The sequence below is a fragment of the Apteryx rowi genome, unplaced genomic scaffold, assembly GCF_003343035.1.
Source record: "Apteryx rowi isolate R43461 unplaced genomic scaffold, aptRow1 scaffold_325, whole genome shotgun sequence".
Taxonomy (NCBI): Eukaryota; Metazoa; Chordata; class Aves; order Apterygiformes; family Apterygidae; genus Apteryx; species Apteryx rowi.
Window position 1 is genome coordinate 91,899 of NW_020449697.1, and position 17,300 is coordinate 109,198.

At 60.8% G+C, this 17,300-nt stretch overlaps 2 protein-coding genes across 2 annotated transcripts in view; one reads left to right on the top strand and one right to left on the bottom strand.

The window, feature by feature from the left end:
- The window catches only part of NXN (nucleoredoxin), a 66,359-nt gene extending 54,112 nt beyond the window's left edge, over positions 1 to 12,247 (top strand). Inside the window, exons 6-8 of the mRNA XM_026071444.1 lie at positions 4,890 to 5,069; positions 8,003 to 8,127; positions 11,073 to 12,247. Coding sequence (XP_025927229.1) covers positions 4,890 to 5,069; positions 8,003 to 8,127; positions 11,073 to 11,255 — 488 coding nt within the window. The 3' untranslated portion in view covers positions 11,256 to 12,247. The remainder of the gene's footprint in view (positions 1 to 4,889; positions 5,070 to 8,002; positions 8,128 to 11,072) is intronic.
- Positions 12,248 to 15,365: 3,118 nt separating this feature from the next.
- MRM3 (mitochondrial rRNA methyltransferase 3) lies at positions 15,366 to 17,271 on the bottom strand (the record flags this gene model as incomplete). Its single annotated transcript, XM_026071429.1, has 3 exons — positions 15,366 to 16,028; positions 16,232 to 16,399; positions 16,815 to 17,271. Coding segments are annotated over 3 exons (1,191 nt in total), but the record flags the coding sequence as incomplete, so codon positions are not given.
- Between the last annotated feature and the right edge of the window lie 29 nt (positions 17,272 to 17,300).

Here is a 17,300-nt window from a genome sequence, read left to right on the forward strand (position 1 = left end):
CTGTCTGTCTGCGTTTCAGGTGTACGGTGCAGAGCTGGAGAGGACCAAAAGGCAGGCATTTGGGATGGGGATGGGAATCATAAATGCGTGGAGATCCCAGTCGTGCGGGATGCTGGTYGTCATGTGCTTCTCCTGGCTTCAGGAATAGTTCGTGCTACTCTGTGTCTTGCAGGATAGGGCCGGAGTGAGTTTCCCAAATCCAGTCTGTTTAACCTGTCCCTGCCCTAGAGCTGCCTTGAATACCAGCAGGTAATGAATAAGCCTTTCTGTGATTTAAAATCCCTTTCTTGGCGTACCCGTGGGATTCGTAAGGCCAGCCGGCGCTCTGCGGCGCTGCGCCGCTCCGAGGGCCGGGGCGGTGTGGGCAGGCTCGCACATCCCGAGCGAGGAATGTGAAGCAGCGCTGTCTGCGCTGGAATGAGGGGAATGTAACCGCGCCGGGGCGCGCAGGCAGCCCTGGCGCACCCAAACGGCCCTGCGTTTCCTAGCGCCGTACCGAGAGTCCAGGAGGCTTGTGAGTAACCCACTGTTTTACCGACCTGCGAGCGAGTCTGGCAGTAGCTGCAGGGGAGAGCACGTTCGTTCCCCCCTGCCCAGAAAGTGCCTCTGCGGAGCATTTCTGACAAATGAGCTTTAAAACGATTCTTTGGGCGGAAAGGGAGAGGTGAGGCGAGGAGGACCGGAGCTGCCCGAGCGCCGGTCGCGATTCAGAGCGTGTTGCTGGGTGGAGGAGGGGATGCTCGATGGCAGCGGGGTCGAAGCCCGAGCGATGGGAATCGGACGGGGAGCGTGACACGAACGCTGGTCGCTCGACCCCTGTCTCTCAGGGCCTGATATCACGTTTCTTCCCTCTTCCTCCCTTTTGGGATGTTGCTTTGACGAGAGAGCAGCAGCGTGTTTCCCACTGAAGTCACCACCGTGAGCTGCTTCTGGTGCCGTTTTGGTTTCCTGCTCCCACAGTTCAGTCTCCCGCCCTTTCTGCCAAGAGGGTGGCCCTGCGCGGGTCAGCAACCGCCGGGAGTGCGGGTCTCCTCCTCCTCCTCCTCCGCTACGGGAGCTGCTTGTGCTGAGGGCCCCGCGCGGCCGCCTGCCTCCGCGTGCCTGCCGTGCCCCAGCTGCTGGCATCGCCGCTGTCTGAGCACTGCCGCTTCTCCTTCCTCAGCGGATCCTCGTGCTCCCGGCTGGCTTGCTCGGCTCTCCCAGCTGTCCAGGGGAGTGGGACAACTGGGCTCAGGCTGCAGAGCATTTCTCCAGCTTTGCGGACGTCCATTTGCTGTTTTGCCGGTGCTGCGACGTTCTGCTAGGCCCTGAGGCTACCGGGCAGCTGTGGTCGTGTCTCGGCTCTGTCTCAGGCATCCCCCCTGCCCCCAAAAAAGGCTGCTGTTTGTTTGCAGATGAGCGGGGTCTGGGTGGAAACTGCTTTCTTGGGGCRTACCACCAGCAGAAAGGCTGTTAGCGTAAAACGAAGCTCTCCCGCCTAACGATGCGGCGTGTCCTGCAAGTGGCATCCCTGACATTCGACACAGCCCGTTCCTCAGGGGCTCTGAGTTGCGTCGGGGGGGCTCGCTGCAACTGCCGGCCCTGGGCACTGCAAGCCTCGCAGGTATTGTATCAGATGGAGCAGCCACCAGCTGGTGTCCGCCCTGCGCCCGTGCCRGCGGGGCCGGGTTTCAATAGGTGACTCGTGCGAAATCTCTGCCGCGGCTGCCTTCGCCTCGCTTTGTTTCGCACGGTGAGCCCTGGAGGCCAGAGGCCGCGTGTGCGCTGCCAGCCTGCTGAGCCGGGCGGCCCGCTGCGCTTTTAGTGAAGTCTCCSTCTTTGTGCCTAACAGTTTGACTTGTGCATCATTAGGGCAGGTTGCAGCCAGTCCTGACGTGAAAAGCAGCTCTTTTGAGCGTAGCAGCATCGCATCTGTTTCTGTCAAGACAAATGCAGACCTGCCGAGCTAAACCCAGCTGCTGAAAACGAGCTCCGTGTTTGCAGACCCTGCCCCTGTGCCGGGATGCTCGCCCTGCGCTGGCCCGTCTTCGCGGGCAGCCCGTTCGCACCCTCTCGTCGGCTCCGTCAGGCTCGTGCAGGTGCTTTCAGCTGTTGGTCTGGGTAAAATGTGTTCATCGACTTTGCGGAGGGGAAAGCTCYGTCCCCGTTTGGGCAGGTAACGCGCGTGAGCGAGGCGGCACAGTGCTCCTCTCAGGGAGGACTGGAAGCAGAGCTTTCCCATGCTTTTGCTGTGCTTTTGTAGCAGAAAACTGTGTGCTTATAACTTCCTGGAAGATTATTCTTAACACATCTGCCGCAGCCAGGCAGGATGAATTAAAACACCCATACAGCAACATCCACAGCAGCTGGAGTGTGATCGTCCTCCTCCAAAGCAAAATCTGTTAGCAATTGTCGGCAGCTCTTCTTTTTGCCTCCTCTTCCCACACCCCGCGCGTCTCCAGGTGCTTGTTGTAGCACGCTCCCCCCAGGGCTTCCCCTTTAGGATGGGGTTTTCCAGGCCCTGCAGCTCTGTGGACAAGATGATGCTTTGCCCCAAGGTCGGAACCGTCCTCTGACATCCCCAGCCCCGTCCTGTTCAGGGCCGTTACCCCCTAGATCCTGGATCCTGTCCCCATGGGTGTGTAGGGGTGTATCTAGCTGATTCTCTCTTGGTTTTCTTCCAAACCAAGCCAAGGCGGCTGATGCTGCGTGACCGCCGCGAGAGGAGCAGCGGAGGGCTGCGGAGGCCGAGCGAGGCGGGCTCCGGGTTTCTTTGCAAGCGTCATGCGCGGTTTGATCCGGCAGCTGCAGCCGGCGGGGTCTGAGCCGGGGCACTGCCCAAAGAGGCTGGCTGCTTCCGAGCTGCCCGGCTGCGTGAGCCACGTCGCCCGCGAGGGCTCAGCTGGTCTTAGTGAAGGATTATCGCRCTCGCCCTGAGTTACCCTGCTGTTCTGGTGCGTGCCTGCGTCGGGGTTTGGATGCTCCTTTCTGTCCTCGATCGCGGGCTCTTTGGGGCAAGGGCAGAGCTCTGCTTGGGGTCCTGCACCGGCCGGCCCAGCGGCGCGCTCAGGGGCGGCGGGGCGCTGAACCGTGCCGGCTGCAGCGTGCGGCGTGAGCAGCTCTCGGAGGTAACCGCAGCTGGAGCTGCACCGTGCAAACCCATCCGGACGGCRTTTCTCATAACCTGAGAGTCAGCTCTGAAGCATAATAAAAGGTGAAATAATTACCTGCAAAACTCATCAGAAATCCAGGAAGTGTCCAACAGCTCTGGAGCCCCAATGCCTGCGAAGGGCTGTTTCCCTGTCACCGCAGCGCTTCCCAGATGTGCCCTGCTGGCTCTGGGAGCAGTCGCTWCGGCATGGTGATCGGGACTGGGCTCTCCGTCCGGTCTCCTGTGTGCCGGGGCCATGGCAGAGGCTCCGGGAAGGAGGGAGGAGCAGCACAAATAGTACGGAGGTCCGTTTCCTCCCCCAGCCCCTCTGGCAGCCTGCAGCTTGGGGCTGTGAGCGAGGGGTGTAGCTTTGTCCTTGGGTTTAATAGCCCTTGGTGGGCTTTTTTTCTCACGAGAAAAATTTGAATGTGCGTATGACTTAGAGGAGGGCTTTCCCGCTCGCTGTGCCTGGAACAGGAGTGGGGTGGCAGCTGGGAGGCGGCGTCCGCTTCCGACTGACACTTTCCCCTCGCTTTGCCACGGTGGAGGTGCAGGATCGCTGGCCAGGACCCTGTGGCCTTGCTCTCAGCAAAATTCTCGCTTTGCAAGCTCCGTCCCACGGCTGCACACCCACCTTCCCCGCTGCCTTTGGAGCCGCGGCTCCCCCACGGCCCCCTCTGCTTCCGCTGGGGCTGGCGTGCCGAGAGGAGCCTTTGGTATTTCCCGGCTTTGTTCCCTGTTTCGCGTGCAAGTTCCTCAGAGGCCAAGGACCAGAGATGGAGGGGCCATAACGAAGTAATTGTAGCCTTTGAAAATGATGTCTAACAATATGGCATTAATAAATACAAACCGTGCTCTCAGCTTTCCGAGCTGAAATCCTCACAGCTGCCCTGCTAATTCTCCTGCTCCATCTCTGCTTGCGGAGGCGGGCGCTCCCCTTCGGGTATTCCCAGCAGGGATCCACGCTAAATGAGCCTAGTTAGCGCTGTGCAGCTGCCTCTTGGTCCTCCGGCCTTTATCCGCCCAGGGATGTCAGGTATCTGCCTCGCCGAGGCCCGAGCGCTGCGGAGCGGCATCCAAACCATGTAATGTTCATGGCTCGCTGGACACGTCTGTGCGCTGCGACAAGGGCTGGGCAATTATTTGTGAGTGCTGGAAGGAGTGTGGGGCGCGGCGGGTCGGGGAGGGGTTCGTAGCTGCTAAAATGGATGGGTTTCTGCCGGGAAGGAGCACATCCTGCTTCCCGGCCCCTGTTGTGTGCAGTCCACCCTCTGCAAAGATTCACGCTCCCGGCTTTGAGCTTGGGCCAAGCTCTTCGCTGCCAGCCCTGTTGCAGAGCCGGGGGTGGTAGCGTCTGCCTGGCCGCTCCTGCTCCTGCCTTGCAMGCCGGAGGAGCTTTTCATGCAGGTAATCTGCAAGACGGGACGAGCTTTTGAGGAGAGTCCCTGTCTGGTGTGGTGGGGTTTGCATCCGAGAATGTCCGTGCCAGGCAGCGGCAACATCTCAGCGCAYGAAGGGGAAAGGAGGGCAGTGCCATAGCCCGTCTCCCAGCTTCCTGCTCCGGCCTCCCAAGTTGCAGTGCTCTCCTGGGGCAGAAACAGGATCCAGGGACCCTGCTTCCCAGATCACGCATGAGCTGTAAAAAGAGTGTGGTCCCTGGGCTCCTGCCAGAGCCATTAGAAAACATCCTTTTTCCCCACGCCCTCTCATTCCCAGGTTAGCGCTTTGGCTGATCCCCCTTGTTTTTCTTCCGTYGCAGGCATCCCGACTCTCATCGTGCTGGACTCCAAGGGAGACGTGATCACGCGGCAGGGGCGAGTGGAAGTGCTGAACGACGTCGAGTGCCGCGAGTTCCCCTGGCACCCCAAGCCCGTGCTGGAGCTGACGGACTCCAACGCCGTGCAGCTGAACGAGGGCCCGTGTCTCGTTCTCTTTGTAGGTACGGAGCGCTGCTGGTTTCGGATCAAGGCTATGCTYGAGAAGGGGTCTGCGTTACCTGCACGCTCAACTGGAGCCAGCCAGAAGGTCCTCTAGCCTCATAACCTGTCTCTGGTGGTGACAGTGTCTGCGGGAAGTGGCATCTGCCCGTTTGCATCCCCAAGGATGCTGATACTTGCTCCCGTGTCCAGAGAGGCCGTGGGAAGGCAACGGACTGCGTGAGAGCAGCTTGTCAAATCCCCTCCGGGCATTCGAGGGGGGGCGGCAGTCCTGGAGCCCTGCTGCACCAGCGAAATGGGCTATTGCAGCCTGCAGGGATTGGCCAGAGCCGCTCCCGTGGCAAAGCCTGTCCGTGCCCGCGTTTCTCCTGCAGCTCCAGCCCTGCAATCYGAGGGGTTTGGTGGAGTAGCAATTTGCAGTGGTGAGGAGCTGTCATGTACGAGATGCTTCAGTGGCGGCTGTGGAGAGGAATGCTAATTAGGTGCTGAAGAGAACTAGCAGTGCACCGCGGCGCTCGGTGGTGTTTGAGATGAGGAAGGGCTTTTCTGGAGCAGAGACTCCAAGCGCTCATGAGGTTGCAGCTGAGGCAGAGGATGGGTCGGGAAGCGTCTCGAAGGGGTTGCAGTTCGGTGCTGGGAAGCACAGTCCAGGGCTTGGATTCCTGGGCTCAGTGAGGCTGTGACAGACAAAGGATCATCTTGCTTGCTCTGCCGATTCTTGGATATTCCCTCTCCATGGGAAGCTGGCTGCGGGACAGAGCAGGCTTTTCCCCAAAGCTTGTGTCCTTCTTCCACAGTCAACCCACACATGAAGCTCAGTTGTGATTGGAAACGGGCCTGGAGCTCATCCTAAGCGCAGCTGGGTTGTTCCCGGTCACTTCCCTTCGCATGACAGATGGTCAAATTATGGCAGTGCCTTGGCTCAGGTGATCCCTGCTCCAGGCCGACCCCCGGGCCGGGCGCAGGCAGCTGCGGGATGGCCGGGAGGGCTGTGCGTGACACGCTGCGGAGCGTGCGGAGGGGTTTGGGGGCTCCGCCAGGAGGCTCGATCCCCTTCTCCGAGTGTGTTTGTCCCGTGAACGCTCTTCCGAGCAGTGGCGAGGGTTTGCTGCAGAGCCTGCTTTGGCCGGAGCCTGCCGGCGAGGCGTTGTGCCGAGGGGCGCTGACCTGGGACGCCGGCAGGGATCGCTTCCCGCTTCCTCACGTGCCCTTTGTAAGCAAAACACCGCCTTTGCAGGATTCGTACTATGGCTCTCGCTCTTTCCCTTCTTCCCTTTCAGATTTCCTTCTGACCCTGATTATTTATTCAGCAGAGCCCAGCAGGGGATGCGAGAGCAGAGCCAAAAATACTCTCCTCAAGCTGGGCGGACCAGCTTGCCACGCCGGGTGTGATTGATGGGCGCAGTCACTGCAGGCCTCTGGAAAGAGTTATTTTTGTCATGCTCTGAGCAAAGTTGGTTCTGTCACCCTAGTGCAAACAGCTTATGGGAGRGCGAGCGCTCCCCGGCCAGCAGCTGCGCTCCTCGCCCGGGTCGGAGAGGATGCTCGGCCTGGCGAGATCCCCCGGCAGCGCGGGACGGAGGCAGCCGGGGTGCTGCAGGGAGCCTCCCCCCGCGCCGCCGCTGCTCCGGCTGCTCCCGGGCAGYTTGGAGCTTGCTTTCGAGCTCCGCGAGCCGGTTAGTTAGCGGTGTTTTGAGGTGGCTCAGCTTTTCTAGACGCCTCCCCGGCGCGATGCCTGCGCTGCGCAGACAGCAACGCCCCCGGCAGGCAGCGTGCGAGGCGCGGGGGGGGCGCTGAGCTCGCAGCGTGTGGGGTCGGGATTGTGTCAGTGGGTTTAACAAGTATCAGTTTTGAATAAATCACAAACGTTATACATCCGCCACTCGAGAGTTTAGGGCTAGGTTAGCCAGAATGTCGAGCGCTGCCTGGAGCTTAGCCAGCAGCGTTTGTTTGTGAAAAAATAATAAATAAATCGCTGCACAAGCCCCACAGCTCCACGTGTTTAGCACTCCGTCAGGCATGCAGAAGGACCCCGAAATACAGTGCGCAGGGTCTCTGGCGTCCCCTTTTTGCTTAAGGAAGCCAGAGGGGAGGGCAGAGAAGTTCAGAGCGAGGGCAGACAGCTTCGGCTGCGGGCAGCGGCCCGTCCTGCCGCGGCAGCGGAGCTGGGATCAGTGTTGGCGGTGATTATATCGGATGGTTACAGCAGGTACCACGAGAGCGGGCACACTACCAGGAGACCCAGCTGGAGGAGCTGGTGGTCCAAGGGGCTGTTTTCTTGCTTTTTATTTTTATATTTTCAATGCTAAAGTTGTCCCCAAATTGAAATCGTTTCATCTAAATGCTGCTCAAGGACGCYGTCTCTCTCCTTTCCAACTCGGTATTTGAACTTCAGCGGTGGCTGGCATTTGATTGATRTTTCCATCCCTTTCTGCTGAACCTCTGTCAAATCAAAGCCGCCTTCACAAAGCAGCCGCCACGGAGGCTCGAGTGGAAAAGCTGCTGAGCCGCCGTCCCACGGCGGAGGGACGGTGGGTGGCAGGCAGGGGTGGCAGGCAGCCTCAGAGCAGCACGTTCGTCTGGGCTTCAAAACACCCTGACGCTTTTCAAACTGCAGACCGGGCTTTTGGGGTCTGTTTGTCCCTGCGCTTCAGCAGTGGCACCGGGCGGACGAGCRGTGAGAGGTTTGGGGAGCAGGAGCCTCTCTTGTGTGACGTGTTTCCCCGTYTCTCCTGAAGAGGAGGTTTCCGCGGCTCCCTCATCGCTACCCGCCGCGTGGCTTTGAAGTGAGCGCCGTGCGCTGGGGCTCCCGTTTGCTCCGTGGCGTTGCRGTGGGACGGAGCAGCCTGCGCCCTGGCCCCTTTGCATCCGTTTGATCCTAACCTCCTTTCTGTGGTGTCTCCTTGTTTTGTCTCCCTGCGCCTGTGCCCTGCAGATTCAGAGGATGACGGAGAGTCAGAGGCAGCAAAACAACTGATTCARCCCATAGCTGAAAAAATCATCGCCAAGTACAAAGCCAAAGAGGAGGAGGCCCCGTTGCTCTTCTTTGTGGCGGGAGAGGTAAGCGGGAGGAGAGCTTGGGAGTTGCCTTTCAGGGATGATCTGTCCGTCGTACATCCCAGAGACGGGATGATCTGGCYGTCGTACTGCTGAGCCAGGCCAGGCATTAGCCGCTGGGCTGGAGTCTTGGCGCRCTTCGTACAAGGACTGCGCTGGGTTGGGTACTGCTGTCCTGCTCTTCAGGTGGGTAAACTGAGGCACGGAGCCACTGCAGGTAGTYAGGGACTGTGGAGCAAAGCTAGACCTGAGTCCTGGCTCAGTGCCCTGCTCTCTGCGCTGGGTGCTGCTTCCTAGCAAAGGGGTCCCAGCCACRGCGTGCTTCGCCTTAAAACCCGGAGCAGGGCAAGGATGCCTCGGTTTCGGTGTGGGCGTTTTGGAGCGGGGAAGCAGAGCTCTGAGTGGAGCCAGCACGCGCYGGAGCCCACGCGGTGCTGCCGCTGCGGCTTGGCACGCTGCGCGGGCAGGAGGCTGCGCTGGGCCGGAGGAGAGGGGCCGAGCTCTGACTGCAGCCGGCGCTGCCTGCCCGGCCCCTGCCAGCGGCTCCCTCCGCGCYGCCCGCTGCTGCTCCAGCCTCTTCCCTAACGGGCTGGCGGCCGCCCAAAGCAATCGCTGCGGTGCCAGCGCGAGCTGGCAGCCGTCGGCCCTGCCAGGGAACACGGCCAGACCAGCCCGGCCTGTCCGGAGCCAGAGCAATCCCGGCTCTGTGCAGGGGGGTTTCCCTGCATGTCCCTCTGCCTGGAGTCCTGGCTCTCCCCAGAGGAGGAGRAGGAGGAGGGAGCTGGCTGGCCMGGGGAGGTCGCCTGGCCTGCAGCCAGTTAATCCTCCGGCAGCGCGCCTGGGGCTCTCCTGGGTGGCCGTGGCGGAGGGGCCGCGGGGCGTCCCGCCTGCCCCACGCCCGCTGTCGTGGGCTGGTTTCGGGGGAGCGGAGCAGGCGGCAGCGCCCGCCATGCAGACAAAAACCACCCGCGGGCGCAGCTGGGGCCGCTGGGAGCGCGGCAGGGCGGCACGCGGCCTCGCTACGGCCGCCAGCGGGAGCGTCGCAGCCTCTGCGCCGCCCTGGATGGGCGTCCRGGGCGAGCGTACAGGCAGGGGAGGGCTGCAGGGCGCTCAGAGACGGGGCCTGCAGGGAAACGGGGCTTCTCGACCGTCTTTTCCCCCGTGCAAGCCCTGGGTCCTGCTGCGGGCTGGAAAGGCAGGAGGGTTTCGCGTAGAGGTCGCCAAAGCTAACGGGCCCGGCCGGGGCCTGCTACCCCCCCRAGGGGCCGCTGCCCTGCGAGGGCGTCGGGCAGGTGGGAAGCCGGTGGCTGCCGCGTGCCTGCTCCAGCCCCTGCGCTCCCGTCACAGCCGCGGCGTGGGGCGAGCGGGTCCCACCGGCCGCGACGGGCTCCCGAGCATCCAGCTCAGCCCCGTGCCCCTGAATGAGCCCCTTGTTGGGAAGGCTGTTTTGGGAAGGCCCCGCGGCTGCCCCCCTCCCCCAGAGCCCGCGAAGCCCGTTCYTCCCCAGCCTCCCGCTCGCCGGCTGGCGCTGAAACATTGCCGCTATTCATGCGGCTCCCGGCATCCCTGCAGCAGCCGGGCCGAAGAATGGGGAGCATCCGGCACGTCCCATTCATTCACCGCTGCCTCAATGGCCCTGACTGCCGGCCCCGGGTCCCGGCCGGCCCCGGCGCACAATGCAGCCGGCGTGGGCGCCTCCCGTTCCTCCCCGGGTGCCGTCTGCGCCGCGTTTGCATTGATTAAAACATGGCAGTTGTTTTGTGGCGATCGCATAAAGGGCGAGGGGTCCCGGCGCCTGGACTGCGGGCCGGGGCTCGGGGCCTGGCCGGCAGCCGCCCTTGGAAGCGGGAAGCGTCRGGGCCGCGGGGCGCCCAGCGCGCCTCTCCCGGCACCGGCTGCRCTAGAAACCCTGCAGTGAAAGGGGAGGCGCGAGCCGCGCTGCCCTGCTGGCCACCGCCGAGCGCTGCAGAGTTACCAGCTGCCTCCCGGGGTTATTTATTTCTAGTGCTGCCATTGAAAAACGACTCGGAGAAACGCCCAGTTTTGGATGCTGCACGTTCCGGGCTTGGCCCTGGTAACTCTGCATCTCCCTGCAGCGCTCRGAGCCGGGAACTGGCGATGAATCATCCCAGCGCTGGCCTTTGAATTCCACAGTCCTGGCAGTGACAGAGGAGCTCTTCCTCTTTCCCCAGAGCTGTGATCCGGCCGACCGCGACGAAGGCAGCCCTCTGCTTTCCCTGTGAGCAGCGTGCTGCTGGGGGCGCTTCAGGTTTCGTGCGCGCCCCAAGACACCTTGGGATCCCCCTTGGGATCAGAAAGGGGCCTTGGTTTAGTTCATGTTTCTGGGTTTGTTCTGAGCGTGCGCTCGGGTCCTTCCTGCGCGCGCTCCATGCCCTGCGGCAGGAGCTTGCCCCTCCGCGCCGCTTGGGAAACCTCCGGGCGTTGCCGAAACCATGGCTCTGCCCCGCAGTGCGTCCTGGTTTTGCTGCTAGGAATTTTAATCCAGGGCATTTGACAAAAGGGTTTTCCAGGGAGGGGCGCGTGGAGGGAGGTGACCCCCGGAGAGCCCTGCGGCTCGTCCTGGCGTCTTGGAAGCGAGTCCCCGGCTGCTGAGCGGCGAATGTCGAAATGCGACTGCTGCTCCCCCAGGAGCTCAGCTCCAGCACAGCCCCGGGAAGCGGGGCGCTGGGGGGCTGGCGGCTGCGCTCCACATGGAAAGGGGTGGAGGAGCGCGTGGTCCCATCCCAGCCCGGGATAAACTGGCCTGGCTTGCTACAAAGCTGCCTGCGCCATAGCGGAGCGCGGTGCTGCTGGCTGCGCTTGCGGTTGCGTGGCACAAGCCCTTGCGAGACGCTTCTGGGCTGGATCACAGTGTCGAAGCAGCAAACTGCTCCTGGCTTTTCTGCCTCTGCTGATGGTTTTTCTCTCTTCTTCATTTTGGCCTCCAGGATGACATGACCGACTCGCTCCGGGATTACACCAACCTGCCGGAGGCTGCGCCCCTGCTCACCATCCTCGACATGTCAGCCAGGGCCAAGTACGTGATGGATGTGGAGGAGATCACGCCAGAGATTGTGGAAGCCTTCGTGAGCGACTTTCTAGCAGACAAGCTAAAACCCGAGCCCATCTAAGGGGGCTTCTGCGCCCACAGACATTATTTAAAACTAGGTCTCTCTTCTGCCGCTCGTGGATTCTCCAGCGTGTTCTCACGCCCGACCCAGTATCCAACCTTCTTGTGGTGCCTTGTTTTACGCAGTGAATCCTTCTCCTAAGCAAACTCCTTGAGATGCACTTTCAGCAGGGAGTCGTTGGCGTTTGGAGACTTCGCTTGTGCTTCATGGTGATATATTCTCTAATAACCAGGCCAGAACTGTTACCATATTGTTATTTTATACACGGCACTAGCTAGCAGGCAAATCTTTTTGCATGGTGTTCTTCCCAACATACGCATCAGGCAGTGGACGGGGTTCTCGGGGCTCTTTTCTTCTCCTTCCTCCCCTTTCCTTTCCTACAACCCTTGCAGACTAAATTACTTCAAGGAAGCAATAAGGAAATTGTCCCCTTTGCCCCTTGCCCACCTTCCCTTCCCGCTCAAGTAACAGTGCCCTGATGAGGCCGAGTCAAAGTCTTAACTGCTGACAACCTCTGAAAGACGACAGCGCAGCTGAGCTTCTCCTCCTCCTCGGGGTGAGAACTTTCCAGGTAGTTTCCCATCTCCCACCCCAAACGCTTGGGAAGCATTGGCTGTACGCGTTGGGGGAAATCCACCCACCTGCAAAACACAGACACTCCCTCCCTCCACCCTGAACYGGGAGGGGAACCACGCYGGGCYGCCCTGCCCTGCCCTCCTCTTCCCTTCCTCGTCCGACRTTCTCGCCCTTGTGCTCGTCCCTCCCCCTCGCCGTCTTATCCTGTCTCTCTGGTATGGATTGTCCGTCCCTCTATGTTAGTTGATTGAGCTGTTTTTCGTAGGTGTGTCCCAAACCCAGCGTTAATGGTGCTGTTCTTTAAAAAAACAAAACATCCCTCCCCAATCCCTAACCCAAGCAGCACAGCYGAGCCCCCAAAAAGTGACATTGTAAAAACTGTACATGGTGATTGGAACTTTGTAATAAAACTGTTATAATAACCTAGTTCTCAGAGGTGCCAATTGCCGCGTGCTGCCCGGCCGGTCCGGCGTTCGGGGTGGAGGGAGCCTGTGTGGAACTCGCGCGAGGAAGAGGAGTTTCCCAGCCGGACGCGGGGCAGATGGAGCGGCCGCGGCTGCAGCCCCCCACTGTGGTAGGTGTCGGTGCAGGCGGCTACCAGCACTGCAGCAGGCAGGCTGGGATCCCGTCCCCCTTCCCTGGGACCGGCGTAGCCCCCTCGCACCCCACTGTCCAAGGAGCCGTTCGGCAGCCTGCGGGGGCTGCTGCGCCAAGGCTGGGAAAGGAAGGGAGCCCCCGGCCCAGCCCGGGCTCCCAGGCTCCTGCGGCCGCGCAGCAGCATCTGCGATGGTTCCCTCTGACGARCCCTGGCGTCCCCGGGGAGGGTGGTGTCCTGGGGCCGCGCGCGACGCTGCGCGCGGTGTGCGCTGAATAGCGAGTGTTGTGCAAGCCGCTGCCTTTCCTTGCAGCTCGTTTGTCAGTGATGGCAGGATTACGGCCTCTCCCCTTTTATCACTGTTGCAGCAAGCCGCCCTGGCAGGAGTTTGGAAGAGCAGCCAGCTCGCGAAGGCAGCAATCGTATAAATCTGTTGTGTTTTGCACGCTTCACACATTCTTGTATTCAGCGATGATTAACTGACTCGTGAGCAGTTCAAGCAGCAGCAGCACTGCTGCTTCGCTGCAGGCCGCGCACGACGGGCGTTGCCAAGTAGGAGCRAGCAGGAGCAGCTCGAGGGAGGCTGGTGTCCAGCTGGGCCCGGCCGAGGAGCCGGCGCTCGGCGCTGTACGTGGCCAGGGTGCCCCAGCGTAACGGCAGCCACGGCGGGGGCACCCTGGGGCTGCGCACAGAGAATGCAGCTTCACTGCAGCCCTTCCCCCCGTGCTGAACTAACTCAGCCCTCCTCCAGTGGGGTTTCCTGAGAAAATACCCTTTTCAGGGACTTATCGTGCACCCTAGGGTTAAGGGATGGTGCAGGGAGACGTGAGTGCCTTGGACCGGCGCTGTGYGCAAAGCGGCTGAGCAACGGAATTGCTTCCAGACCCCACTGCCACCTAGCGCACACGCTGTTTACACACAGCGGGCTGCTGTCGGTTTGGGGGCAATCTCCATGGGTTTGTGGCTGGAGGGACAATTACAGTGAGGCTGTGACCAGGACCGCCTTGTCTAGAGCATTCGGTTGTGCAGCAGCGGCTGATTTTAGGCTAAACGTGGAGAACCCGTGTTCCCCTCTGGCCGCTGTGGTTCGGGCTCCCAGAGAGGCAGGGGTGGTGGGGCAGGGCCTGYGCTCGGAGCACATAGTGCTGCTACAGTGACTCCGGGAGCTACTGACCGTCCCCTGGGTCCGCTTGGCATGAACAGGGCTGGAATTGGTCTCTGGAGAAAGAATTGCTGGGCTGGAGYGGTTTCAGCCATGAGGAAACGCTGCTGACAGTGACTGCACTCCCCTCCAAATACAGGGGCTCAGGCGTGGAAGAGGCTGGATCTGTCTCAGGGTATTTCTCATTTCTCTCACAATATAAACGACTTCAGCGTGATAATGGCAAACAAAGCGGGCTGGCGGTAAGTAGTTTATGACCAGCAGCCAGTGTAGGTGAGGCGTTTTCAAACGCGCAGGAGGATGCAGCTGGGGCTGGCACAGGAGCCCTCTGTCAGTAAACAGCTATGAGCAAAGCTGAAGAGCAGAGCGCAGTGCAGGCAGGAATTTGCAGAGCGACAAGGGCTTTGCGACGCAGCCCCAGGAGCGCACATGGATCCCCCGGATCCGCGGAGGTGGGTTACTGCAGCCAGGCTTGCTGCCGGCCACCCTCGGGGAGGTGCAGGCAGGGCCCTGGGATCCTTCCCTTCCTCCTTCCCCTGGAGCCCACAGCTCGTTCCCCTTTGATCCCAGTTCACTGCAAGTTGCAGTGCTACAGCTCCCTCTTCCAAGCCTTCCTGTCCCCTCATCCATAACTCATCCGTCGGTGCTGAGGCAGCGCTGGAGCCGGGCRGGCTGCGCAGGGACGGACACTGCCACCTCCCGGCAGCGGAGCAGCCCCGGCCCGCCAGGAGCGCCCCGAGCGCAGCCCCGGGTGCTGGGAGCTGCCACGGGCACCCACGCGGCCCCCGTGCGGGGCAGGCGGTTGGCACCCTGCTCTCATCGCTGGCTGGAGCACGCCGTTCGCCTAAGTGCTGGCGACACTGTGCTCAGGTGCCGCCATTCGGCCTTCCCGACCCAACGTCTAACGTCCACCAGTTGTAAGCACGGAGGCTCCCGTTCCCCCCACAGGCTGCTGCAGCAGCGCCAACAGGGCCGCGAGAGGAAGGATGCACGTGTCAGCCGGTGACCTGCCCGTCCGCCCTGGCTGACGTCAACGCTGCTGCCAGCAGCTGTGCCGTGACCCCCTTGCGAGCGAGTTCAAGGCCTCCCCTGGAAACTGCTGGGTGGGTCCGGAGCAGCCCTGGCCCGGGGCCGCAGACCAGGAGGCAGTGCAAAAAGCCCCGCAGCCGGGGAGCTGGCTCCCGGCAAGGCAAGGGCCCCCACCCATGGCCGGCTTCCTACTCAGCAGCATCACCGTGCGGCCACAGGGCCCGCRGCCGCGCACTCGTCTGCCCGGTGAGCCTGGCTGGGTTTCTGCCCCTTTCTGGGGGAGAGAAAGCAGCAGCACCAGATGCCAAGCACCCCCGCGCGTGCACTGCTCTTCCTGACGCTGAAGAACCGAATACTGACTCAGCGGGCTCCTGCCTGTCCCGGGGCTACGTGTGCACAGCACCGCCGCTTCCTCATCGCGCTGCAGGCAGCACAGCTGAGCTCTGCCTCAAGGCGAGAAACCTGGCATTGGTGCTTTGCCAATAGGGAACAAGACAAGAAGAGCGGCTGGGGGGAAAACAGAGTGCTGCGAACCCCTCTCGGCATCCCTGCAGAGGCGCAGCGGCAGGCTCTGCGTATCTAATCCCACTGCCTCCCACCCCCAGCAGACCCACAGGTACGCAGGAGCCCCAAAGTTTCTCACGTTCCACTCGCGCCGTGGGGAGCCAGCCAGGGTGGTGGGTGCCGGGAAGCAGGACAGGCTCCGGGCAAGCTCTGCCACTGTCAGAGCTATTTAATACGCACGATAGCACAAACAAAACAGCCCGGGCTGCTCTTTTATTAACTCCTCTGCAGGATGCCAAAGGGAAGAGATGCTTTTTTTTCAGCACCCAAATCTCAGCAGCTTAGCCCACTACGGGGAACTTTTGCCTTTCAGCTTCTTGCTTGTGCCTCCACAGCAATTGTCTCTTCCCTTCAAAGAGCACGATGCCAGCAGCTATGGCAGAGTTCAAGCTGTCCACGCCCGGGACCACGGGAATGACCAGTCTCTTCCCCCCTGTGCTCGCTGCGAGGTGAAGCGCGTCTGGACTCAGACCTTGGGTCTCTCCGCCAATCACTACTGCCACAGGGGTTCGTGCCCAGTTCTCGTAGTAATACTGGGCAGCGAGCTCTGGGACACAGGCACCCGCCGTTCCCTCCCTGTCCTCGCTCTCAGGAGGATGAGCCTTGGGTTTTGATTTTACAGGAGCCCGCGAGTTGCTGGAAACAGCACAAGAGCTGCCAGCGCTGCCCGACATGAGTTCTGTCTCAGGCTGCGCGCCTGCGTCTTTGTTGTCAGCCACACAGACCTGGGCGCCAGCGGGGAGATGGCGGGGAACAGATTCCCAGTCCAGATTGGCAACGATGGGCACGCGGAAGTGAGCTCCCATGCCTGCGCGAAGCACCTTTGGCTCCCACGGGTCCACACAGCCTGAGACAGAAGGGAAGAAAAAAGTGAGAGTGCAGCAGCTCCAACAAACGCACAGACTCAGTAGCGGCTCCCACAGCAAAGCATGACTGGGCAGAAACCGCTTACAAAGTCTCTGGAACAGCATCCTAAGACCTCTTATTCCCTGTCTTACCTCCAAACTGGTCAAACTAAACTCTTTTTTTCCCCCAAGAAAAGGCTCTTACCTTTGGTGAGCAGCACTTTCTCACAGCCTGCTCCAGCTGCAGATCTCAGAATAGTCCCCAAGTTTCCTGGATCTCGGATATTGTCACAGATTAGGACCACTGGCAATGAGTTGGTTAGCTGAGCAGCAGGATAAGCCATCTTGGCATGGTCAGGCTTGGAAAAGATCCCTAAGGAGACAAAGTGCCGATAGGCTTCTGACTCTAATACATCCCAAGGAGAGGGCTGACTCTGCTTTAGTTGGCCCCAACTCCACTATAAAGATGTGCCAGAGAAAGCATTAGGAAGAGTGTTACTTAAAAGTTTGATAAGACTTTGACACTTTGCAATAAGAACTATTTCCCAGTGGAGCGTGAGCAATGTGCTATTAAAAATGGGCATTAGGACCTTCAAYGTACCCTAGGAGCCCCTTTCATAGTTATCACAGGAGGCCAAATAAAAGGGAAGTCTCTCAAATTATTTCACTCTTGACACACAGCCAGAGTGTCTGGGGGAGACCAGTGAAGAGATAATCATTATCCACTTATTAAGTGTGGAATAAGTTTCCCTTTGAGCAGTGTTGTGACTATTTCTAAGGCAACTTACCTATAAGCCCCTGAGGAGTTACAAGGTCAGACCAGCTCTTAATGTCTTCAAATTTCACCTTAACTAAGTCGGCTCGTTCTAGCTCTGCCTCGGGCAGCTCCTTCAGGTGCCCCACGGTGCTGAAGAAGAGAGTCTGCAGCACAGCTCCTGCCTCCAGGGCATCCTTGATGAGCCTGTGACCCTCCAGCAGAACCTTCCCGTGATGGTCCCGGAACTTCCTCGACTTGGCWATAGTCACCACTTTTCTGCAGAGAAGTTGATCAGAGAAAACGACTGTGATGCTGACACCATCTACAGTCCGAAGCTTGCCAGCCGCGAGCAGGGAACACGCGGGAGCCCCCCGAGGTGTCTTTGGAGGGGCCGTAACCGGCGTTAGGATCCCGACCGCCACCCCGAGCCCCCAAGCTCGCCCCAGGCGCTGCAGACGCCGCCGCGGGCGGCTCGGCACGAGGCGCGCACGGGCCGCGGGGCCTCGAGGGGGTCGGG